This window comes from Ursus americanus, chromosome 6 (assembly GCF_024610735.1).
Source record: "Ursus americanus isolate L20-20 chromosome 6, mUrsAme1.1.p, whole genome shotgun sequence".
Taxonomy (NCBI): domain Eukaryota; kingdom Metazoa; phylum Chordata; class Mammalia; order Carnivora; family Ursidae; genus Ursus; species Ursus americanus.
The window spans coordinates 40123389-40148556 of record NC_142132.1 but is presented as its reverse complement, the minus strand read 5'-3'; the positions used below and the strand labels follow the sequence as shown (position 1 = coordinate 40148556).

Sequence of the window (25168 nt, the reverse complement as noted above, 5' to 3'; positions counted from 1 at the left end):
ATATAATATGCAGCATAAAGGCTAAGAGCATATCCCACCCCACCCCACCCCCTTGACGAGATCCTTGCCACCTTCTCTAGCCCTCCATCCTCCCCCGCCCCTCTTCTTTCTCTGGCTCTGTCCCTCTCACGCACTCACCCTTTAGCTCTGGTTACGTACATCAGCATACAGAACAGTTGAGGTGTCACATCTGTCGGGGAGCCCTCTCTGACCTCTGCCTTCTGTCTGATTTAGAGGTCTCTTATAGCACTCATTTTGCATCCTGTGAACAGACCTCATTAAAACATGATAAGGGTAACATTTTAAAACTATCAAGCCAGCATCTTTTCAGTTTGATGAGTAATTAAGAATACAGTCTCTTAATACTCCCTGGGATGGAAGCCTGCCTCCTTCACTGTATGGCTGTGGTCCAGATCCTTAACTTCCAAAGTACTCAGCTCTAAAGTGCAGAAAATAACGTCGCCTAATCACACGTGAGGCGCTTAGACCTGCTGGCGCAGCAATGACGCTCTGAGGTTATCCTCGTTTTTAGACACGAGGCAACAGAGACCCACAGAGCTTACCTTCCCCAGGGTCTTCCAGCTGCACAGAACTGGCCCAAGCTCTTTGCTCTACGCCAAAAAGCTTTCTATGGCTGTATCTCTCCTTCCTCACCAACCACCACGTAATTTTGGCACCTCATAGGTCCACCTGTCACGGGGCTTGGTGGAGCATGGAAGTAGTAGCAATGGGCTTGGTAGGAAGGGGCAGCGATTTCTGGCCAAGGTGGGGCTTCTTGTGGAGACAAGGGTATAAGAACGCAGCAGCACTCTCATACCTACTTAGCTGTGGGTTCAGGTAAGTGAGAAACTGTCCCTTTGTGACAGAACCACATAGGATATTGGAAGAACTCTCCAGGGGGCTGGGACCCTGCATCAAAAGAGGGGGAGTCCGAGAAATGTTGTTAATGTTACTGACTCCATTTACTGCCCACAGGCCTGGGAACATGGATACGTGGGCTCCACTCCGAAGCCCTTTTATAGTGTGGCGTATATGGCGGTCCTGCCTGGTCCATTATTCAACGGCCAGGTAAAACAGGAATCTCTCTCTCTCTCGCACACACACACATACCCTAAAAACTGTACTCTTAAAAAAAAAAAGGATATTTGTCAGTTTTTATTAAGCCACTTCCTTTTTTGTTTTTTAGTATATGAGTCTTATCATTTCCAATTTTTGCTTTAAAGTCAGACACAAATTTTAAAACACTTTTGAAGTAATCGGAGAGCAGAATCCTAGATTTTCGCCAGTTTTCCACTGTTGCACGGTTGATTTATCCACAATTTGACAATTTTTTTAGCAGCTTACCTTTGCTCTTTCCAAAAGCATTCCAAAAAAGCAAGGGTCTTCAAAACATTAATTTTTTATGTTTTCATAGTCATAATTCATTGGTTTACTTAATATGAAATGATGTCATTACACTAATAGGTACAACCCGAATCCACAGTTTGAGACTAGGTTGTTGAACTGTAACTCAGTTGGGGAGAACCTGAGTGGATAGGGACAGGGTGCTAGGCCAAAGCCCGTCGGCCCTGGTCCTGAGCGTGCTTTATAGGCAGAAGTCCGTATGTTTTGCAGATAGAATGGAAGGTACTGGTTAATTGGAAACTGGGGACAGAACGTCTACTGAGTATTGCTGATTTTCAGAAAAAAATTGCATTTGCAGATCCTAATTTTGCCAGCAGGTGGCAGATGGGGTTCATGAGCTGGTTTTGGCCAGGACTTGTCTGGAAGCTGAGCCTTTGCCAATATGAATGGCTAGGAAAAGACAACCTTCCTTTTCATCATGTGAAACCCCTTTTGTCTTTCCTGCTCCTTTGATAGCCTGGTGGCATCTTCTTTCCAAGTCAAAGTTGGCAGAATTCCAGGACTGTGGTAAGGGAGCCCAGGACCATAAGAATACACTGGTGTTCCCACCTATCTTCTCCTAGCCTCAGTTTCTCCTCTGAGCCTAGAGCCAATTCCTATCTTGTTGAGGAATCAGTCACTTCACTTTCTTTTCTTTCTCCTTGAATAGAGGGAAGAGCAATATTTTACCTTCTGGGGAAGCTGATCACCAGGTCATCTGCTATAGATTGCCTGCGTAGATCCAGGCGTTGCTCTCCACTGACCCCCCCCCCCAAAGAGTTCAAAGGGACTCTTGACTGCTGATGCTGCTGGGTACCCTTGGCAGGCAGCTGGCTTCCTGGTTAGACTATGGGTGGCCCAGCAGAAGGCCTGGTCAGCCTGCCTCACCATTGTGGGAGTTACCAGCCAACTGGGGCCTGTGGGCTTCTACCTCATGGTATGACGCCAGCTCTTCTTGGGAGCACCAAGACCCTGGCATTTAAAGCGTCAGTGCAGTAGTTTATACCTGACTCTAGGTAGGTGGGTGGTTGGGCCTGAGGGACTTTTCCAGAGATAGTGATCAGAAATTGGGGCACTTTGGTGCTCGGGATAGCAAGAGGTGATACGTAAGGACACCGTGAGCAGGAGCAAGTGAAGGGATGTCAGTCCTCTCCAGTCACAGGCCACTCTTTTGTGTCTCCCTAAGTCCCAACCCTAGGAGCCCTGGCCCAGGTCTGCCCTGTGTGGTGGTGGCTAGGTAAACACCCTCATGAAAGCTCTGCCTTGATGGGGCCTTGAAGTCTGAGGATGAGCTGCAGAAGAAGGTAAAATGGGCAGAGAAGGGAGAGGGACTAGCACGAGCTCAGGGGGAGTCTGCAGGGAAGCAGGGCACCCAGTCCGAGGGGCACCTGGAGGACCGAGAATGGGCCCTTCCCATCACCGTGGCTCTCTTTTCCTTCAAACACATGCCCCCGCACACACCCGGGTGTAGAAGTGAGGTGTAGAGGGCCCATGCTGAGCTCTGACTCAGAGGCTCTGGCCCTGGAGCAGATCTGGAGCCAAGCAAAGGCAAGCAGGTTATGGTGGAAGGCTTGAGAGGAATTCCAGGCCAGATGCCAGCTGCGGAGATCCAGCTGGCTCAGAGGGGGAAGGAAGGACTGAGGAAAATCGTCTTGCCTTGGGCACAGGGAACATGGAGCAAATCATGAATCTGTATAAATCTAGCTTCAGTGCCTGTGACGATGCTGGGTTTCTCAGGGAGGTTCACAACCCACTTCTGAAGCCCAGGCCATTCCACCCGGGAGACTTCCAACCCTGCCAACAACTTGGTAACCCCCATTCTACATGACCATGAAGAAGGAGTCAGGCATGCAGACATCATGCTATGGCAGCAAATTTAATAAAGAATGCAAAAAACGTAGCCCAGTGGGCTACTCAGATCCCAGGTGCCATCTGTTTTGGTGGTCACGGGACTGCCCCCTCTGACACCTGCCAGGCCCTGCATGGTCGGAGGAGCATCCAGATCCCACGTGGGGCTTGGGCTCCCCACAGTCCCCCCTGGGGGTGTCAGGACTCCTCCCTCCAGCTGGCTGCAGAGCTCCCAGCGCCGCTGAAGCCCTGCAGCTGCTCACGAGGCCGGCGGCCAGCTCTGCTCAGAGGCGGCGAGCACCGCTGCAGACAGGAGCTCTTTCCACTCCTTCACTTTGGGGCTTTGTCACCTCTTGTCCCTACAGTCAGGCTTCCCAAGGTTGAAAAAAACTCCTCCATTTCCTTCTGCAGCAGCTGGTTCCTCTTCTCCGCATCTTCCCGTGCCCGCTCTGAGTTCCTCAGCTTTATTTCCAGCATTGTGTACTTTTTCTTTTCCTGGTCCAGTTCTTCTTCTAGCCGTGACATTCGTTTCCTCAGGTTGGCACTACTTTCTTCGAGTCTTTAAAATCAAGAAGAAAGACAGTGTTTTAGCCTTTGGCTGGCTGGGTTTGGCAAACGTGTGCCTGCGTGCACTCCTTCCAAAGGAGCTGGTCAGGCGGCCCACGGAGGGGAAGGGCGCGTGCAGGCTCAGACCTGGCTCTGGGACAGGCCCCACAGGCCTCATCAGCTCCTCGCAAGGCCTGGGCCCTCACCCCCAGGAGACCTCCCCTCGGCCTGTGATCCAGAAGTGCAAGCAGGAGCATTTAGCCCTTTGGCACTCGAGGCTGGGAGCCTCCCTGAGTCCTCACTAAAATATAAAGTCCACTTGCCCTCCAGCCCAGCCAACTGTCTGCTGAGGAATGGACTGCCAGCTGGCAGAAAGCAGGACTGGTCCCCAAATGGAGAGGGAAGTAGGAAACTGTCCCCTCGCCTTTGCTTGTCTGTGAGGCCCCTTGTACTCTGGCTTCCCTCTGGCTGCCTCACCTCCCACGGCCCCCCAGACCCCAGCCAGACACTGTGATGCAGGGGAAACCCCATTCGGGTTGTCCCCGCCACTACTCCTTGTCCTTCATGCCCCAGCTCAAGTGTCTCACCCTCAGTGACACTTCTCTGGATCCTCCCCAGGAGGCCACATTAGTGTTCCTTAGGCCACCACAGACCTGCTTCTCTGCAGGCTGACACCACACTACAAAGGCCGGCACATCCGTCTCTTTGACCAGACGACCAACTCCTGTAGGGCCTTTGGGGCATGCTGAGCCCAGCCCCAGGGAACCAACACTGGAGTCTGAGCCCCAACCTGGCTCTTTATGAAGCAACACAAACTTCTCTGAGTCCTGGTGTCTTTTCTGAAAAAATGCAGGGGCCAGTCCTTCCCCCAAGAGCTACAGCTACGATGGGCCAAGACCACCACGCTCAGTGCGCAGCACCACGCCTGCTACGTGGGGTAACCTGTACTGGAGTAAGCCTCCACTCCCCACCGCGTCCAGGGGGAGGCCCAGGCCTCCACCCTCAGTCACTGAACACAGCATGAAGAAGGCAAGAAAGCTGCCTGCGCCCCAGCCCTCCATTTGGGGAGCATGGGACACGATGTGAGACAGAGGAACCCCCAAGGTGGGTGGCAGAAGGACCCCCCCCAGACGCCTCACTGCTGCTTCTCTGGCTCCACCCCCTCTTTGCTCGTTCTTCCTCTCTGCCCTGGTGTTCTCAAGCTCGGGCCTGGGCCTCCTGTCTTGTCTCTATGTGGTTCTTTGTGTGACCTCATCCGGTCTCCAGAGCCAAAGCCTCATCTCCATGCTGACGGCCCTCCACCTCTATCTCCCTCAACTCCACTCAGAAACTTCATAAGCATTGCACCCTAACAGCCCGCAGGTGGCTCCTGACCCTTCCTCTCCAAACCACTTCTGCAGTCCTGCTGTCCCACTCAGTGAACACCTTCTTCCACTTACCCCACCAAAACAAAAAGGGTTGTGCCCTAAGTCTGTTTTCTTTCACCCCGCATCTGACCAATTAGCAAAACCCCCCAAATGTGTTCGGAATCTGGCTCTTCTATCTCAACTGCTGCCCCTTAGGTCCATGCTACCGTATGTCTAGCCTGGAGCCCCACACTCTGCCCTCCACCCCCTTTCTCACACTCCCCTCGTCCCCACACTAACTCCACCTGCCTCTTCCGCCACAGCCCCTGGGCTTCTGCACCTAGCCTTCCCTCTGTCCCAGCACGGCCTGCCACCCCTCTCCCCACCGCACCATGCTCCCCTTCGCTTCACCCTGCTTTGTTCTCCTCCTTTATCTAACCTTCCAACATACCATAGATTTTTAAAAGCTGTCTTGTTTACGGTCTCTCTCCGCCTCCAACCCCCAAACACCACCAAATAAGAATGAGGGCAGAGGTCGTGATCAGTTTTGGCCTTGGCTGTGCCCAGCATCTCGTACAGTGTCTGCACATCACAGACACTCACTGAATTCTCTTTTGGGAATACAGGGATGGGCACAGAGGAGGGGTTCTGAGTCCTGGGAGGCAGGGTGGAAAGCTGGTTTCCCCCAGCCGCCAGACCAGACCCAGCGCTGAGTGACTCCTGTGTGCCGATGTAGTCCCGGAATACCTGCTGTAGGGGGCTCCATTCTTTCTTGTGCTCGGACCCTACAGATCAGGGTGGGGTCGGATTTATAGGTCAGAACACTGGGGCCAGGGGCTAAGAAGCCTGAGACGCTGGTAGAAGCACCGCACATGGGCCAGTGCAGGCTCTGCTGGTGACCTTGCTTGGAGAACCTGGTGCCTCAGAGCTGGAAAACACCCTCTTCCCAGGGAGGCTGGAGGGATCCAACTAGGACCATCTGTGAGCAGACCTGGAAGGCTCAGAATATGGCTCAAGGCCTCCTTCTGTGACCAGGGAAGGCAGGAGGCCAGGGCTCAGCACAGCCAGCTCCCTCCCCATAGGGAACTGGATTACAATCCTGGAAGGAGTCCTCATTCCGTAGCAGGCCCAACCATGGTCAGCCAGCCGGGTTGGCCTAGGGCCTGCATGGCATGTGGGCACTTCCTTGGGTCTATGCATACCTCAGGGGGCCCGGCTCCTCCCCGAGGGCCACACAGGGACCCCCATGCTGAGCCCCTCCATTAAAGGTGCCCTGAGCAGCTCAGGCTGCGGTTCAGACTCACTCCCTCATCAGCAGGCCTTTACAGAGCTCTGACCGCACCTCAGGCCCTGCGGCTCCTGAGCCTTTCCAGACAGGACCCCACCCCTCCATTCCCAGCCCTGTCCTGGGGCACTCTCTCAGAAAAGTGGCTTCCAGGAGCTGGCTGCTCTGAGCCGTGGCCTCAGAGAGGCTTTCTTTCAGAGCCAGAGGCCATGACCAGAGGCCGACTACCCAGGGCCAGTGGTGCCCTGTGAGCTGCTGGCCACAAGGGCTCTGCCCAGCCCCAGGGGTGCCAGCCTCGCACTCACCCCATGGCTGCAGCCCTTTACCTTTTTATACTGGTCTCGTACTCAGTCCTCTGCCGGCACAGCTCCGCCCTGAGCTCCGTGACCAGGCCCTGGAGAGCCTCGGAGCAGCGGGCATAGTCCTGGGTGGGGCTGCCTGGGTCGCTGGGCTCGCTGCTGCTGATGCAAGTGCCCACCTCGTCCAGGCCGCGGCCCAGGTCTGGAGATCTGCGGTCCTCGCTGCTACTGGGGAAAGGGGAAGGCTCGAGGGCCCCCTCGGTGTGCAGGGAGCTGCAGGCAGACGAGTCACTGGCCCGGCAGGCCGTGCAGCTGCTGACTGAGCCTCTGGCCGATGCCTCGTAAGAGGAGGCCCCGGACCACGCTGTGCTGGCCACACTGGGGGTGCTGGGAAAGAGGCCGCTGGGCGGGGGCACATTGTCGTAAGTGGAGAGTCTCTGCGAAGAGCCTGAGTCCTTGAGCCGTTCTCCCGAGGAGGCCCGGCGGTGGCCGCGCAGGGAGGACAGCCCGTTCATGAGCCAGTTCCCTCCGGAGGAGAGGATGGGCACTTCCAGGGATGAGCTGCCCACCTTCGGGCTCCCCGAACGAGACCCTGACTGCCAGAAGGAAGACTTCCAGTTGGGCAGCGTCTGCACTTTCTTCCCAGGGCTGGTGGCGGCAGGGCTGCCTCGGCTGCCCAGGCCCGTGGGGGAGGTTCTAGACAGTGCTGCCACAGTGGCCCCATCCAGAGACGAGGTCCTGTGTGATGGCAGACCAGGGCTGCTGGGGCTGCTGGGTTCTGGCTGGCCGTCCCTCGGGACCTCCTCGGAGCCCCATCCCACTGTGCACGGTGGGCCCCCACGCGGGGAGGTCGGCACTTCCTCAGCCCTCGGAGTGAAGAGTTGGCTGTGTTTGCGGATCAGGACAGTCATCAGGTGCTGGACCAGAGAAGTGCCTGCCAGGAAGAGAGAGTGAGAAAGCCTTGCTGTGAGGTCTCCAGTCCGGGCTCTCTAGACCAGACCCAACCCAGGGTGCCTGCAGTCTGGAACTACGCTGCCCCTCAAGAGAGGACTCAGCAAAGCTTGCCATCTGCCCTTCCACAGGACAGGACAGCCACCACACCCTCCGAATCTAGCACAGACAGGAATCCTGCCCAGGAATCCCCTTCCGCGAACACAGAGGGGGCACTGTGCCTCCAGCCCACTCCGTCCCACTAGGTGTGGGGAAGAAGCAGGCACCATGCCCACTGGGAGGCTGCAGGGCGAGCCAGTGGCAGGCTGGCACTGAAAACCGGGACCTAGACATCACAGCCTTCTTGGCTGCCCCACGTCACTCCCTTGTACTGCCAACGAGGGCTGTGCCTGACTGTCCACATTCTGCGGGGCACAAGGCTCTGGGTCAGGGACAGAGATGTCTTACAGGTGCAAGAAGACACACACATACACACGATCCCACACACAGTCACAACACACGAATGTACACAGCCCCCAACATGCACACCTGCCTTCCCCCCACCCTACACTCTCTCTCTCTCTCTCTCTCTCACACACACACACACACACACAAGGACAAACACTATACCTCTTCTCCAGGCCACGGCCCCTGAGATGCAGCCCGTGGTGCCTGTGGTTCCTGCCACTGGGGGTTGGGGCTCAGCACAATGGGACAGACCATGGTACCTATCCTCGTGCCTTGTTCCCTCCTGTTACCCTCCACCAAAGACCAGAGACTGGGAAGGTTTCTAGGTGATAAAGGAGGGGTGGGTGGGTGGACCCTCCTGATAGAGGTAACTAAGAATCCTGGAAAAAATTAGGAACCCTTAGCCAGAAAACTGGGTGAAGCAGGAACTCAGTGTTTGCTGTTCGGCATTTGTTCAACCTGGCAGGCTGAGAACCTGGGGGCCTAGGATGGGAGACCAAGCTAGGCAGGCCAAGGGGGGGATCTGAGCAAGAGTGCCTCCCCAAGAGCTACACCCTAGGCTTGAGGGGACACAGAGCTCCACAGCCCTCCCCCACACTCCCATCTCTCCCAGGTCATGCTCGGCAAGGAATGGCAACTCCAGCCTCAGCTGGCCTGGGGCCAGGGGCAGCAGCTGCAGCTGGCTCTGTGCTGGGTGAGTCCTCGCCAGCCTCTCCACACCTCAGCCGGGACGGCTGTGGGGCTCCTGTCTGTGGGCAGCAGGACTCCCACGCTAACGCCTCTGGGACAGTCTTCCACGGGCCTCCGAGCATGGGCTCTAGCTTCTGGACCAGCCTGTACCCGTGCCCTTTGGTAAACCTGGCTGACAGTCCCCTTGCCTCTCCTCAGTTTCCCCATCTGTAAAATCGTGCAATAACCACGGCATGAGCTCGTGAAGCCGACAGTGTGACACAAGTCGGCGCTCCGAGAGGCCGCAGGCAGCTGCTCTTACTGTTTTTTATCATTATTTACTCCCCAGGGTACGCTCTGACATCCAGGAGCCTGTGACAATTACTTAATAACATTTACTTAAGGAAAGCAAAAACATCAGTGTGTATTCAAGGGCAAGGACACTGACCTCTTCCATCCCCCAGCCTCTCCTGCCATTCTAATTGCTCCCAATGACCCCATCCACAGGGCAAAGTTCCTTTTCCTTTCATAGCTGGACCCCATGGGGTCAGGGAGAGGGAAGGGAGGTGGTCTGGAGACCCCTGCCAGGTCCCCCGGAACACAGCCCCCTCCCACCAGCCTGGCCCTGGGCTGGACTGATGCAGAGCGATGCTTCCGAAGATGCGCCTGGGACCAAGGGGAGACCAGACCTGGGCAGCACCCAGCACTGCCTCCACCGTTACCTTCCATGATGGTTACTGGGTCTTCTATCTGTGGCCGAAGTATGTTGGGTCCAAAAACGGTTGCCAGGTTCTGGACACTCATCTTGTTGACATTTGAGTGAGACTGAACTTCATCCAGAAACCTGTACAGTAAGGAAGAAGCAGCTGGCGGAAAAGCAAAAGCTGATGCCAGATCTGCTGGGAGCTGCCTGGCCTCCATGCCCAGCCGTGTCTATGCATGTCCGCGGCTGCTGGGCAGAGCCAGCTGCCCCTGCCAAACTCAGAAGAAGGCAGAGCTTCCCCTCTGAGGGGTAGGAGCCAGCCATCAGAAGTCGAGGCCGGCAGGACAAGGGCCCATCGTCAGTGTGGAAGCAGGACACACGACTCTCCCGCCCGCAGTGGGGGCAGATGCTCAAGAAGGCCCAGACCCCTCAGGCGTGGGGCTAAGTGAGGGCCGCCCTGCCTGCCCTCGGAGTCCAAGCACCTGGGTTGAGGCCACTGTGCTCGGGAGGCAGACCCTTGGGGGAGGGGACAGCAAGAAGCACCCAGAGAAGGCTGAAGGGACACAGCGTATGTCACCGGGGACTATGTACCACTGTCAGCTCCCACGGGGACCGTAAGCTCCATGATCACAGGGGCTGTGTTCTTTTATGCCCCTCGCTGGCTCCATCAACACGTGGGGAGGAGTGTGGGGGGGAGAATGCCCGAGGCCCCCTCTGTGAAGGGAGCTGAGCCAGGGCGCAGGGATGGGAAGCTCCCTGTCCCTCGTCACTTACTTGCAGATATATCTGAGCAGGTTGTAATTGGCCAGGGGAAGGCTGCTCACTTGTTTAGCCAACTCCAGAGTCCCCTTGGGATTGAAAGAAAAAACAGCATTTCAAAGGCCAGCAGTGACACTCCAGGTCCTTCTGCTGGAGGGAGGGCTGGGAGCGGGGGCAGGAATCAGAGTCCAGACCTCCAGCCAGGTCCCAGAAGGTACCACCACCTCCAACTAAGCCAGCCTTGGGGAAGATCTACTTTTGGGGAACTGATGTGAAGGGTATGCCTCTGCAGGGCTAAGGAGGAATGTCAGGGCCACGGCTCAGCACACTTATGGAGGCACAAGTATTTGCCAGGTAAAGACCCCTCATCTCCCACAGGGCCAGGAGGTCGGCAAATAGTCCTTCCCCAGCCAAAGCCAGCTTAGGGCTGTAGGCAGGCACTGCAGGAGATGGGGAGGGTAGGTGTGGGAGTCCTCTGTCCTGGAAGCAGTCTCAAATTCTTTTGGGAGGAGGCAGGATATAAATAGATGAAAGGTCTGGTGGTTTCTGAACCCTGTGGCTGGCCTGGGTAGCACAGCAGGAGTCCCTACCATGTGGGGGCCCACACCTGGGCCCCAGGCACCCAGAACCATGACTGGAACTCGGTCTGCTTTGGGAGGTCGCTGCCCCTCCCGGAAACTGAGGCCTGCACACAGAGAGGACCCTACGCAGACGGGGCGCTCTAGGCACCCTCCCGCACACAGAGCGGGGTGCTCGGGACCCCGCTTCGCCCAGCAAGAGGTTCAAGGCCTCCCACCTTACAGAGCAGGCTGGAGGCCACGATCTATTGGCCACAAAAGTCACCAAACATCTGTCTGTGCCGCGCTCCAAACACCCGCCTCCCAGGATGGGTCCCCAGGAGCCACTAACCTCCCCCTCGTCCTTGGTGAGCAGCTGGGCACAGCTGAGGAAGTCCTCGTACCTGGCGAAGGGGACCACGGGCTCGGGGAGCTCCCGCAGGTAGAGTTTCAACAGAGAGGCCACCGTGTGCACGTCTGTTGTGCTGTGGGCAGGGGGACATGCATGAGGCCTGGGACACCAGGGAGCCCCAGAAGTGGCCAGCACCTTGGGCCACTCCCCCAGGGGCAGCCTCCACTCTTACGTCCACATGCGTGCTCACGTGTGCACAGTTAGCCAGGGAACTGGAGAGTGAAGGGTCCCCTTCTGCCGGCCTGGTGGTCACCCTGGGGTCCTCTGCAGGGCGACGTGAGAACGGCTCTGCTCCCAGAGGGGGTGGGTGATGGGGAGACCGAGCTTGCTCCTCCCACCCCCAGACTGGCTCACCAACGGAAGGGGTGGGGCCATGTCAAAGGTATCTGCCACGCTGGCCTGCTGAGCTCCTGGAAAGAGCAGGAATCCCTGGGCACTGGCCATTAGGGACCGGGCAGGTCAGAGGTCAGGCCCTTTCCCTCAGCTTCGAGGTTCCTATTCACATTACAGAAGCCTGGGCTTCTACGTTCATCACACTGTTTTCAGCACCCCAGTGCCCTGCCTGTCCACTCGGAGGCCTCAGTCTCCTGCACCCCAGCTTGGAGCTTCCCAGGCTGGTTTGCCCCCGAAGGAGGGCAGCAACCCTTGGCCTATTGGCCTCTGGGTTCAGGTCCTGGTCTGTGGTCTTGGCACCTCTTCTAAGCTTGCCTTCCTGGATGGGCCTGGGCCTTAGGGATTTCATCTGCTTTGCTAGGACCCTGGATTTAAACCCTGAGCCTGTATCTCCTTCATGGCACACACTCAGGAAAGATGAGCCTGGGGCCGGGAGAATGTGGCTGTGCCATTAAGGTGCCACCTGGCCCTGGCTGTCCATAGCTGGTCTGAGTTAAGCCTTTGGGTCCCTTCTGGCTATGGCATTTGGGATTCTGGGGATCTATATACCCATATATACTTCAGACCCACATACCTCAGGCCTAGTGGCTCTCGGTCTGGTCTGGCCGCGCAGTCCCTGTCTCTGCTCCCCTTACCTTCTCTAGTCGGGCGTGCTGCTGCTCTATGGCTCCACTGCCTTCTCCCAGGCCCCCTCACCTCCTTTGCCAACACGCCCCACTTTCTGGGTGCTCACAGCCTCTGGGGAGCCCAGGCTTGAGCCCAGTGCCCCCTCCCCCCCAGCCCTGTGGGTTCAGTGCTGGCCACTGCAGAAGCTAGAGCCCTAGGAGGCTGGGGCGAGGGGCAGGAAGCAGGGAGGATCTGCAGGCTTTTCCGGGGAAGATCTGGACAGTAAAAACACAGAAGTGTGGCCAAGGGCCTACTGATAGGTCTCCCCTTGGTGGGGGAGGTGAAAGGTTTTCTGTCCTGGGCAATGGACTCAGAGCAGCCCTTCCACACTTCTGTTCTGCCAGCCTCGCTGGCTGGAGCTCCACCCTGGCTCCTCCTCCAGGCCCTCAGCTTTCAGTGCTGGGGGTGGGGGGGGCCTGGGAGGCCTGGCCCTCAGCCAGTGCAGCAGCCCCAGTTCACAGCCCCCTGCCCCACAGGTCCCTGCAGTCAGTCCTTTCCAGATCCTCTGCCCCACCCTAGTTTAGGGAGCTGGCCCAGCACCAACTGCCTCACCTCCTTCCCTCCCCGCCTAGAGACACACTTCCTCTTCCTCTCCTTCCTTCCCTACTCATGGCAGAGCCTCTCCCTTTAAACAGTGGCTTCAGGCTTTTTCTTGGTACTTCTTGAACCCCCCTCACCACCCTCCGCTCCTACACACACCTGCCCTAATCCAGGCACCCTACCCCAACACCCAAGGAGAACGTTCTGCAGCCCACAGCTCTGTGGGGGCCCACCAGCCTGTGAGCCCCTCTAGGGCAGGTGCCGTCACCAGTCCCGCTCCCTCCCCCAGGATCAGGCTCACAGCTTGCAGTGGAAGGGGGCTGGGTGCGCAGGCAGGGAGGGCAGCCCGCGGGTCCAAATCAGCTTCTGCCCTTACTGCAGGTGCGGCTTGGAGAGAGGTGGCTAACCCGAGAGCCTTAGTTTCTCTGCCTGCTGGATAACGCTTCTGTTCCTCGATATCTCTTCTTTCCTAAGAGCAGACCTCCCCCGGGAATGGGGTCAGTCCCAGGCTCCGCATCTACCGACAGACTCTCCTGGCTGCGGTGGTGGGTCTTGGCAGAAGCTGGAGGCACGAGGGTGCTCTACCCCAAGAGAAGAGCTGGGAAGGCCAGGGCTACCGGCAGGGACCCATGGGTTTACCCTGGAGGCAGGGGGCAGCCTTGACTAGGAGGGCAGATCTGAGAGGAAAAGGCGGCTCCATGGAGGCCAAGGTTGGCTTACGCAGGAAGAACTTCCTATGAAAATTGCGCTATGATGGGTGGGGTCCTGTCAGGGAGAAGAGGCCCCAAGTAGCCCCACCTCCCGGGTCATACGCCTTGGGCTCTTCAGTGAAGTTGACTCTCCCCACACAGTGCAGCCCTGGACCCACGAAGCCCCAGTGATGGGTTAGGACAGACACTGGCTCCCCACCCCTGATACCTGAGGGAATGCGGGGCTCCATCTTGCCACTGAAGGGGCCTGGGCTGGGTCACCCCGAGGAAGCAGAGACGAGAGGGAGGCCCTGCAGGAGGCCTAGAGTCCCAAATGGAACCCGCAGAGGCCCTCCTTCTCCCCTGCCTGGGGTGGGTTTGCAGGCACCCACCAGGGAGACAGCCTGCATAGACATGCGTGCGCCTCGTCTGCGGGAGGCTCCCTCCCTGAGAGGGGGCCCGGGGCTGCGGCAGTGATTTTGTGCCCCTGGGGACAGTGGCGGGGGTGGTACTAATTGAGCACATGTGCCACTGTGAGGAGCCATGCCGCCCATCCTCGTGCTGCCAGGCTTCGTGGATGCCAGCCCACCTCTGCGCCCTGGAGCTTGTGTCCTGGGAGGAGCCCCTGCCGCGGGGAATGGACAGGTGATCCCATCTCTGCTGCTCTCCCCCAAGAGCTCACCTGTCAAACAGTGGCTTCTCCCCACAGTCGAAGGAATCCTGCAGGTCCCTCACCAGGTTGGCCTGGCCGGGCATGCGGAAGAGCCCCTCCTCGGTGAGCCCACGCTCCCGGATGAAGTCCACACACTGCTCCACCAGCAGGGGGGCCAGCCGCGGGCCATACTTCCGCTCATGATGGACTGTGTCTTCCAGGCGCTGCCCAAAGATCCCTGAGCACAGAGAAGGGCTGGTCACACCCTCAGCTATCCAGCTCAGCAGTGGGGGAAGGGTGCTTGGGACAATGGGGGGCAGGGGTCGCAGTCAGGGCAGAAGTGGCTCTTTCCTGAGGGGAGCAAATCCGAATCTGGGAGGGCACACACCAGACAGCTGGACCCTGGGCCACCTGGGACAGGGAGCAGTAGAGCACAGCACGCAGAGGCCTGTCCAGCACTACAGAATTTGTCTAAGTCAGAGGAACCTTTAAAGGGCCCTCGGAACAGGCATTGTGCATTTTATTGATTGGTTTATTTATGCAACACTAACCTTCAAACAGGAGTGGCTTACATTTAAAAACCCAGGACTACGGCCCCCAAAAGATGCACCCTAGAATGTTCTTAGCGGCACTCTTTGCAGTCCCTCCAGATGGGGAACCACCTAATTCCCATAAGCAGAATGAGCAAGTATGTCACTGTCTACTCATACTGTGCAGAACCAGACGGCAATAAGAACGGAGGGTGAACAGCTCACACGACAAGACAGATGACACACTGATGTGAAAACATACTCATGGCTCAGCACCACTGATCCTTAGGGAAATGCAAGTCAAGCCACAGTGAGGAACCACCTCGCAGCCCATTAGGATGACCACTATCAAACAAAAGCCCCCAGAAAGCAGCAAGTGCTGGCGAGGATGTGGAGAGACTGGAACCCTTGTGGGCTGTTGTAGGGAATGAAAACGGTGCAGTCACTACGGAAAACAGGAGAATCACCATACGACCCAGCAATTCCACGTCCGGGTAAATAACCAAAGGAATCAAACGCAAAGACCTGAACAGACATCAGTGCATCCATGGTCGTCGTATATTATTCACAATTCAAAAGGTAGGGAGCACCTGGCTGGCTCAGTTGGCAGAGTGCTCTTGATCTCAGGGTCATGAGTTCAAAGCCCCAGGTTGGGCACAGACTTTGCTTAAAAAAAGCAAAGCAAAACAAAACAAAAACCAAAGGTAGAAACAACCCAAGTGTCCATCCACAGATAAATGGATAGAGTGTGGTACATACATACAATGGAATATCATTCAGCCTTAAAAAGGAAACTCTGAGGCACTACATACAATGTGGCTGAATCTCCAGGACATTATGTCAGTGAAATAAACCAGCCACAAAATGACAAATACTGTAGGATTTCACTTATGTGAAGTACTTAAGAATAACAAATTCCTCAAGACAGAAAGGAGAACGGTGGTGGCCAGGGGCTGGAGGCTGGGGGGATGGAGAGCTACTGTCTAATGGGGATGGAGTTTCAGTTTCACAAGACGGAGCTCTGGAGCCTGATGATGTGACATTTGCTAATACTGCAAATATACTTAATGCCTCTGAGTTGTACACTTAAAAATGGCTAACATGATAAATATTATCTTAGTTCTGTTTTACCAACAATTTTTAAAAGTTAAAAAAAAAAAAAAAGGGTGCCTGGCTGGCGCAGTCAGTTAAGGGTCCGACTCTTTATTTCGGCTCGGGTCTTGATCTCAGGGTCATGGGACTGAGCCCCATGTCAGGCTCTGCACTCAGTGCAGCGTCTGCTTCAGGCTCTCCCTGTCTCTCCCCTGCCCCTCCCTTCATGCATGCATGTATGCACCCTCTCACTCTCAAACCTTAAAAAAAAAAAAACCCAAAACTGTGAGCAGAACCCAGACCTAGAGTACGCACTGCATGACTCCATCTGTGTAACGTGCAACACCAGATCAGGACACGGTTACCCTCGCGCGTCAGTGACTGGACGGGATCCAAGGGGCTTCTGGGGAGCTGGTAGTGCTGATTCTGGACCTGGGCACTACTTACCCAGCTCTGTTCACTCTGAGAAAAATCATTAAACTGTACAGTTGTGATTTATACACTTCCTTGTTTGCTACATTTCAATAACGTTTGCAAAAAAAACAAAACAAAAAACAAAAAACAGGAAGAGATCCAAAGCATTTAATAGAGGACAAGAAAGCAAGTAACAGATAGCGGGAGAGAGGAAGAAGCAGAGGAACTCTAGACTGAGAAGGCCTATGACAACTAAATATACAACTGGCTGAGAGGTTCCTGGCAGCCCAGGCAAAGAGTGGAAGCAGCTGGGGTCCATAAAGCACTCTCTCTCTCACAGCGAGGGTAACAGGAGAAACACTTCTCGCAACCCTAAGCTCTACAAGGACTTTCAAATGCCCAACATCTTCCATATGCATGTGCGATGCAGAGACCTTCCCCACAAGGTGGCTTTTGGGGTGTGCCAGAGGCATGATGCCGGAGCTCCATTCTGTCCAGGCATGTGGCTACCAAGACCGAGATGGTGAACCAATGAGGTCAGAGTTCAATCTCCCCTTGTCACCAAGCAGTGGCAGGACTCCGGCACATACTTAGCTCCCCCACACGGCAGCTAGTTTGAAACAAGATACATCGGTCCCTAATACAGTGCCTGGCATAGAGCAGGACTCAGTCGTTTCCTTCTCCCCCTGCCTGACCCAAGGACAAAGCACACAGAATCTGAGGCGTGAGACTTCTCCCTTCTAGAAAACATGCCCATGTGGAGTGCACCCAGTGATGCCATCAGTGCTTTAGGGAGCAGTGTGTGCATGCAAGTGGACTTGTGTGCACGTCCGTGCACGAGTGTGCATGAGGACAGGGTGCTGACACAGCAAACACGTAGCGCCTGTGGTGCTGGGTGCTGCTCTAAGCACTTTCCGGACATCAGCGCATACGGTTCTCACGCAGCCTGACAACTGAGGGCCTATTACTGTCATCATCACTATCAGCACCATCCCCATTCTTCAGACGGACAAACCGAGAGGCAGGCGACTTTAAGAACATGCCCAAATTCAGTCAGCCTGGCAGGGTCAAGGTTCAAACCCACGCAGGCTGGTTCTGGGCCTAGAGAATGTTCTAGGCCACACTGCTGCTCCCCACCCACGCTGGTACCTGGATACCTGGATACTACCCACCCACCAGTCCTGCTTCCCCTGTTTCTCTGGTCTTCCCCAGTGGTTCCCAAGGACATGGTCACTGGGCAGCAGGCAGAGGTAAGCAGGGACTACAATGACACGAAAGGAAAAGCTGTCAGCCTTCTGGGACTCGGGGGAGAGCCCAGTGGCCCTGCCCACATGGGTGGGGCCTGATGGGCAGTCAATAGCGTCGAACACAGGGGCTGAGACTGCCATGAGACTGGCATGGTGGCTGACTGGGGCAGCTCTGAAGAGCCTGAATGAGGCGTCCCCAGGGCCCGCCACTAACAGCGTCCTGGCCTCTCTGTCCAGCCTGAGAGCTACCTGGGCTGGTCCGGGGACACAGAGCCACTGTTCCCTGTCACCTCACTCAGGGTTCAATCACCTATGCTCAACAATGGGCCACGTGGGGCCAAATGCTCTTGTTTAGCTAGTGTGATGTGTGAACCATCTTAATATTACTTAAAATCACAGGATTTTAGGGGCACCTGGGTGGCTCAGTCGTTGGGTGTCTGCATTTGGCTCAGGGCGTGATCCCGGAGTCCTGGGATCGAGCCCCACATCAGGCTCCTCTGCTGGAAGCCTGCTTCTTCCTCTCCCACTCCCCCCTCTTGTGTTCCCTCTCTCGCTGGCTGTCTCTCTATCAAATAAATAAATAAAATCTTTAAAAAAAAATTGCGGGATTTTATATAAAAACCTGGATTTCCAGCTTCTCTTGAAAAAAAGCCACAGATCTGGAGGCACTAGGCTGGAATGCCCAACCAGCAACATTAGCAGCGTCCAACGGCATCTGTGCCTGTGATAGCCCATCGCCTGGCACCTCTCCCCAGGCCTCACCATGCCCTATTGCCTCACACCCAGCCCAAACTCCACTCATGTGGCTCTGACAGGTATTCACCCCCTTTTGCTTTGACCTCCATGGCACAGACATCCCCCAGGGGTACTGCGGTCAGGATGAAGGAGGAGAGGGGTCCTGATTCACAAGAGGTAGAAATGGGAAACCATGCCTGTCACGACCTGAGGCATTTGCTAGGACCTCACATGAGCGGGCAAAGGACATACAGGGGGAACTGCTCACGAATAGAGGGTCCCCAAAAGGGGAGGGGACTAGCCTGGCAGTGCACCCTCAGTGCCTGCCTCCTGCCTCCCTCCCCACTCACGCACACGTCCCTTTCTTGTCAGCTCTGCCCACTCCTCGAGCGCCCTAAAGGCGTATGTTTTCCTGCTGCCCGGCCCGCGCACAGACCTCTGCCTGGAGCTCCTCTGCGGTCTGTGCAAATCTCCCATCAGCCCTTGGGAACAGCTCAGATGCCCCTGCTCCGTGAGCTGTGAGCCCTGAACGCTCCCCTCTGCCTGCGTCCCCACTGGGAGCCACCCCTCTCTGCCATTCCCAGCTAGTGCTGGACTGGGAGCAGAGGTCAAGGGGCACCGAGTGACAGAGTGACAGAGTTCATGCACTCACCTCCCCACCCTGGGCTCACAGGTCACTGAAGGCCACAGTCAGGGAAGAGAGACAGGAGAGGAATTCTAAAACTCCCGCCGGAGACCCACAAGCCTCCTCTAGGCTCTAGCCCCTCCTGCTCGCCCACCTCCTGTCCCCAGGACATCCGCCGTCCTTCTGTCCGTCTGTCCATGCACCTTTCTATCCGCCGCACTTGTGCCTCGGCCTGCTCTAGGTCGTGGACGGCCTCAGCGCCGCCGATGGCTGGAGACACGCAAATCCTACCGGGGCCTAGTCAGCTGAACGCCCTCTGCTGCCTCCCTCCTCCCCACCCAGGAGAAAATGCAATGTGGCAGGCAGGCTAGGCCCTGCCCACACCTCCCCCTGGGGTGCAGACCGGGGCCAGAGAGAGGGCAACTGCTTCAGAGCCAGCCCCCATCTCTGAGGGCCCCCCCCCCAACCTCAGCACAGCCAGGGCCTGCCCGTGAGCCCTTCCTCACCACTCACCCCACCCTGCCCTCCTAGACGGGACCGGGAAGTCCAGGGGGCCCAGGGCGCTTCCAAATAGAGGCGATTTTGGGGACGAGGTGACATGGACACTGGGATATAAGAGTGCGTGGAAGGCAGGCATGCGGGAGTGGGGCGCAGGAGCAGAGGCCCCAGAGCAGGTCTGGGTGGGGGTCTGCCGTGGAGCACAGGGGTTGGAGGATGGGCTGAGGAAGCATCTTGGAAGAGGCAAGGACCAGCCGCTGGAGTGAGAGCCGACCTCCTATGTTGCGCAGGGGCTTTGGGAAATGGTGACATTGCCCCAGAGGCCCTCCAAGTGCTGAGCCTGGTGACAGGGCTGGGCTAGGGGTGGGGGTGGAGACAGAGGCAGGTGGTGGTCACGACCGAAGGCCGTGAAGACAGACTCTGAGCCGACCTGTGCACTGGTCTGGGTGTACAACCCCAGCGGAGCTACTGAGGAGAGGTGTGGCCGCCTTTCCTGGGCCTCGGTTTCTCCATCTATAAAATGGGAGAATCATACCTAAGATGCTGCCCTGAGGCCCCGCCCAAGGCACCAGCAGGCCTGGGACAGAGCCCACATTCCCAGCAGGGCTGTGGGGAGCCTGGAGGGAGACTTTGTGCAGGCTTCAGGGGCAAGCTGCCCCTCACCGCCCTCTGGGGGGAGAGATTTTGTGGAGTACCTGGGAAAGGTCACTCCAGCTCAGCCTAGTAGGGCCTCTTTCCCAGCGGTCCTCCTGCAGGAGACCACCTGCACTCAGGCTGCAGGGGCCCTTGCCCACCACTCCTCTCGCCAGGGTCTCTCGCAGAGCCGGGTAGGGCTGGGAGCAGCCGCACTCCACTCCCTCAGCCCTCCTGGCACATCTCGGAGGGGGAGCCTTGCCAAGAACCAGTTCCAGTAGGTTTGTCAGATCCCTGGAAACCCAGCCAGTGTGCGGGTTCCTCGAGGTCCCAGCCCACGCTCTTCACAGAGCACTGGCTCTGCCACCAGATAGGAAACCGGCAGAGGCTGCCTTTCCCCTGACCAACCTGCTGACGGGCTCAGAGCCGGGCCGGGCCTCCCCTCCTGCCAGCTCTCCCTGGCAAGACCCCACTCTCACTCCCCTCTCCCCAGAATTCCACGCAGGAGCAGGAAGTCACAGGCCCCAGGCCTGGCAGTCAGCTGGCTCGGATCCCTGTCCTGGATGACCTTGGGCACAGTCCTCAGTCTCTCTGCCCCTTGGCGGGGCTGTGAGCCGTCCTGGGAGGGCTCACCCTGCAAGCCCACTGCAGCAGGTGCTTGATACGGGTAGCCTTCTCCTGACCCAGGACAGCCGGCCCAGGGCCGTGGCTCTGTCAGCTCCGAGGGCCCCAGCAGGAGAGGGAGGCAGCCCGTGTTCGCTCGGAGCTGATTCCTGAGCGGAGACTTCGGGCCTGTTCTGGCTCTCCTGGGGCTCTCTCTGGTTGGGGGACTGCAGGACCAGGGAGGGGGCCAGGCCACAGTCAGGGAAAAGACACAAGGAGGAAACCATTCTTGAATTCTCTCCAGAGCTTCAGACTTTGGGAAATCCCTTCCGGCTCTCAGCTCCCCTGCCAAGGTTTGTCACCCCACCCTTCCAGGGCCGTGCATGTCCCTGTGCCTGGCCCTGCTCTAGGTACTCAGAGCTGCCCTTGGGGGCGGGGGGGGGGGGGGAGGCTGAAACCAACAGGCTGACAGCAGCCAGAAGACAGAAACACGGCAAGAGGCAAACATCACCTCGGCCGCGGGGGTCCTGCCCAGGGCGAAGGATCCCTCTCCTTGTGGCCGGCTGCCCGACGCCCCGGCACAGTGGCCTTCCTGAGGCCCAGGGGGACAAACGTGGGACGAGCACTGGGCTTGGAGTCTGGAGCCCGGGGCTCCCATCCCGCTCGGTCCCCTCAGGAGTGGCGGGGATGACCCTTGGCGGGTCCCCCGCTCCGCTCCCGGCCGCCACGCCGGGCACAAGATACGAGAGGCGTGCGGCCTCGGCCTCTCGCCGCGAACACGCGCGCGCCCCGCTCCCCCGGCCCTGCGACCCGCCGCGCGCCGGGCACCCCGACCCTCGCGCGCTCCCCGCAGCGCCCCCGCTGGACGCATGCGCCGCGCCCTCCTCGCCCGCGGCCGGCTTCGGGCCACCGCTTCCCCGCACCCGGTCCCGCGCTACCTGGGGCGGCGGGCGCGCAGCAGGCGGGCAGGCGGCAGGGCGGCCGCGGGCAGGCGCAGCACCGGGAGAAGGCCCGCGCGGCCGGCATCAGGCCCATGGCGCGCCCGGTGCGGCGGCGCAGGAATGCCCGGCACGCGCGCAGGTAGCGTCTTGCCCGCCGCCCGCCCCGGGCCGGGACCCTGGAGGGAGGGAGGGCCGCACTCGGAGTTCCCGACGTGCCACGCCTGAAGCCGGCCTCGGGAAGGGCTCCCGTGCCGGCGTCACCCGCTTTCCCCGAGTGCGCGAGGATACTCCGGGGGAATGAATGCCAGCGGCAGCTCCCAGCCAGGGTCCCTTCCTGCGGGGGCGCCGAGGACTCGCTCTAGCAGCCCCCGTTCCCCGCAGGCTGGGAGGCAGGGGCTCCAGGTGGGGCAGCGGAGGCCCAGGACGCTCAGGTAATTCATCTGGGTCACCCAACGGTGGGGGGGGGGGTGTCGAGCTCGGATCTACAGCTGGGCTCCTAGCTTCAGAGCTGGTGCTTGGGACTTCCAGTTGGGTGTCTTGCGCAGCCCTGAGAGCTGAGTATCAGTGTCCCCATTTTACAGACGTGGCTGCTAAAGCCTAGAGCAGTTATATAATTTGCCTGAGGTCACACAGCTAGCAAGTGGACAGACCGTCCCTCCAGACCTAAATTACCTTTCTGCAGAGATGCGTTCTTTCCGGGGCAGGATGCTGTCCCAGTGAAATAAGCCCATGATCCCACACTCAAAGTCTCAAGAGTGGGATGGATAGCAGCCTCAGGGAGAAACCAGGAGGATCCGTGGAAAGCAAAGCAGAGCTGGGGGCTTTGCAACACCAGGCAGGAGGAAGAGAGGTCCACAGGAGCCTGGGGGCAGAATTCTGTAAGGGAGGGGCTTAGGGGAGCCCTGCGGCTGGAAGGGGTGGGGGGCTCATCCCAAAGCTGAGTGCGTGGGGCAGGGCCCCTCTTCTTGCTCTTCTAAGCAGGGCTGGGGCTAGCATGAGGCAATATGAGGCACTTACCGCAGGCGCAGAATTTAAGGAGGTGTCAAAAACTTAATGAGATAAATATCCTATTGCAATATTTTTAAAAATACAAATTAAATGCAAAAGAAAATCCATGATGAACGAGTTATCAGAATTTTAAGTAATGACAGGCTCCAGCCCTGCTCTTGCACAGACTTCACGAGTGTCTCACCCTAACCCCATGGATCCTGTCTTTATTTAAAATGTTGATATTTATCATGGGTGTTGTAGGCTAAATAATGATCCCCCCTAAAATGTCCACATCCTAATCCCTGGGACCTGTGACTGTGTTACCTTACCTAATAAAAGGTACTGGGTGGACATGACTGAACTAAGGATGGCGATTATACTGGGTCATCCAGGTCGGCTTCAGAGAAGGGAGGCAGAGGGAGTGCGACTACAGAGGAGGTAGTGACGTAAGGGGTGAAGCGGGGACCTCAGTGATGGGGCCACCACCAGGGAAGGTGGGCAGTGTCTAGAAGGTGCAGAGGCAAGGAACAGGGGTCTCCCAAGAGCCCCCAGAAGGAACAGACCCTGCCAACACCTTGATTTTAGCTCTGTAAGACTCAGTTCTGACTTCTGACCTCCAGAACTGTGCGAAGATAAATTCTGTTGTGGCAATCTGTCGAGCAGCAATAAGAAACTAACATAACGGACTTTTTGCACTAATTTTCATTTAAAAAATATTACAATAAAACGTTTATCTTGATTACTGAGTTTTTTGGTGCCCCCTTCAATCCTGAGGCTCCCTGGTCCCGGCCCAGAGGCTAGTGTGGGGGTGGGGGCTGGCGTCCTCCTTAGCCCTGGGTTGTGGGGAGGGGCTCAGTGTGCTCCCTTCCCAGAGTTCACCAATACAGGAAGGGAGGAAGGGCATTTCATGATGCCAGTGAGGGCCACAAGCCCAGGAATGCCCTGCCCTACACCTGCCAGAAAAGCCCGGAGCTCCCACGGCCCAGGGACCCCCTGGGTCTGGGCCCTGTCCAGCTTAAAGAGAAGGGCCCAAAGGCTCAGGGAAAGGCACCTACTCTGGGAGTAGATGGGCCCTCCCAGGGGACACGTGGGCTCTGGTGCTGACTTGCTTTCCCCTCCTGAGCTTCGGTTCTCGCACCTGTGTGGGAGGTACTTGTTTGAGAGGGCAGACCCTCAGCTTCTCAGCTTCCTGGCTATCTCTGAAAACCCACCCCTACCAGGCCCCACAACTAAAAATGCCCCCCCCCCCGCCGTGGGATGGGGGTCACCCTGGCCAGGGCATAATCTGGAGCTCATACGGCAGTGCCCATTGGAGTCCAGAGCCTTCTACAGGAGGGCACCTGCCCACTTCCATCCGTCTGGGGAATTTGGGGGGGCGGTGGTAGAGAGGATTCTGGCAGGTCTAACTTGACCACATGGGCTGTGCTAGGCAGTGGCTGCTGGTCTGTGAGTGGGACAGTTACTGTGCTACCAGAGAGCGCCAAGCCCCAGACTCCCGCATCCAGCTGCCCGGGCAGCCCTGTTCTGGTTGAATGACAAAGAGACCCCTCAAACTCAAATGTGTCCAAATGGAACTGTGGTCTTGCCCTAACCTCTCAAACATGCTGAGTCTCCTCCTCTTGGTTAATGACAGCTCTGTCCCCAAGGCCTCTCGGGAGGACCTCTCAGAGCCCACCTGCCAGCCCCCCCCGGCACACCCCCATCCAGGGCTTGTCAGTCCTACTTTCAAAACAGACGCAGAACGTGGTTACTTTCACTGCCACCCACCAGAGCGAAAGCACCCTTGGCTCTTGCCTGGAGAAGCCCGAATATCTGTGTCCTGGCTTCGCCTCATCATTGTCCCTGGGGAGGGGTCAGCAGTCAGAATGGCCCTTTTCAGCTGTAGATCAAATGCCATCATTCCTCAGCCCAAAGCCCTCCAATGCCCCCCCCTCCACCTCCGCCTCCACTTGGAATGAGAGCCTAAGTGCCTCCTACAGGGCGCAGGAGGCCTGGGCAGCAGGCTCCGTCCCAGCAGGCTCTGTCCCTCTCCTGAGCCTACCTGCCTCCATGAGGGTTAAGATCACATCAGACGTGCTCTGCTGGTTGCCACCACACCTCCTGGCTCGCTTTCTCACCTCCCAACACTCTTTGAACGTCCTGCCCTCATCACTGTATTTAAAACCGCTGTTTGCATGTCTTGTGATAGCGCTCACCACCTCCTAACACACAGGTTTACAGAACGCGGGCCCAGACCAGCAACACCAGCGGCACCTGCCAGCTTGTTCAAAATACAAATTCTCGGGCACCACGTGAGCTGGAAGCCTGCGGGAGGAGCCAGCCGTCTATTCTCACGGGCCTTCCTCCGGGTGACTCTGATGCTAGCGAACACTTGAGAACCACTGCTCTGGGCCTCCTGATTTACTTTCCTGCTTAGTGGCCGCCTGGGGAGTGGGGTAGAAGCTCCCTCTGATCTCTCTTTTGCCCTGCCAAGTCCCGGCCTGCAGAGGGCAGATGTTCTGTGTTTGCTCAATGAGTCAGGGCTACTTAGCACTGAGAGTGTACCTGGGTGACTCAGTCCTTTAAGCGTCTGCCTTCGGTTCAGGTCATGATCCCAGAGTCCTGGGATCGAACTCCGCATCAGGCTCCCTGCTCAGTGGGGAGCCTGCTTCTCCCTCTACCTGCTGCTCCCCCTGCTTGTACACTCTCACCCTCTCTCTGTCAAATAAAATCTTA

The 25168-nt window shown here is 57.5% G+C and overlaps 1 protein-coding gene across 3 annotated transcripts in view; it reads right to left on the bottom strand.

Moving 5' to 3' along the window:
• Window positions 1-3246: 3246 nt before the first annotated feature.
• ARHGAP22 (Rho GTPase activating protein 22) overlaps window positions 3247-25168 on the bottom strand; it is a 138631-nt gene continuing 116709 nt past the window's right edge. For all 3 annotated transcript variants that reach the window (XM_045809897.2, XM_045809898.2, XM_087862952.1), the window contains 6 exons: window positions 14176-14383; window positions 11146-11278; window positions 10252-10325; window positions 9497-9618; window positions 6735-7641; window positions 3247-3790 (listed from right to left, as the gene is read on the bottom strand). In XM_045809897.2, the coding sequence (XP_045665853.2) occupies window positions 3562-3790; window positions 6735-7641; window positions 9497-9618; window positions 10252-10325; window positions 11146-11278; window positions 14176-14383 (1673 nt within the window). In that variant the 3' untranslated portion in view covers window positions 3247-3561. The remainder of the gene's footprint in view (window positions 3791-6734; window positions 7642-9496; window positions 9619-10251; window positions 10326-11145; window positions 11279-14175; window positions 14384-25168) is intronic.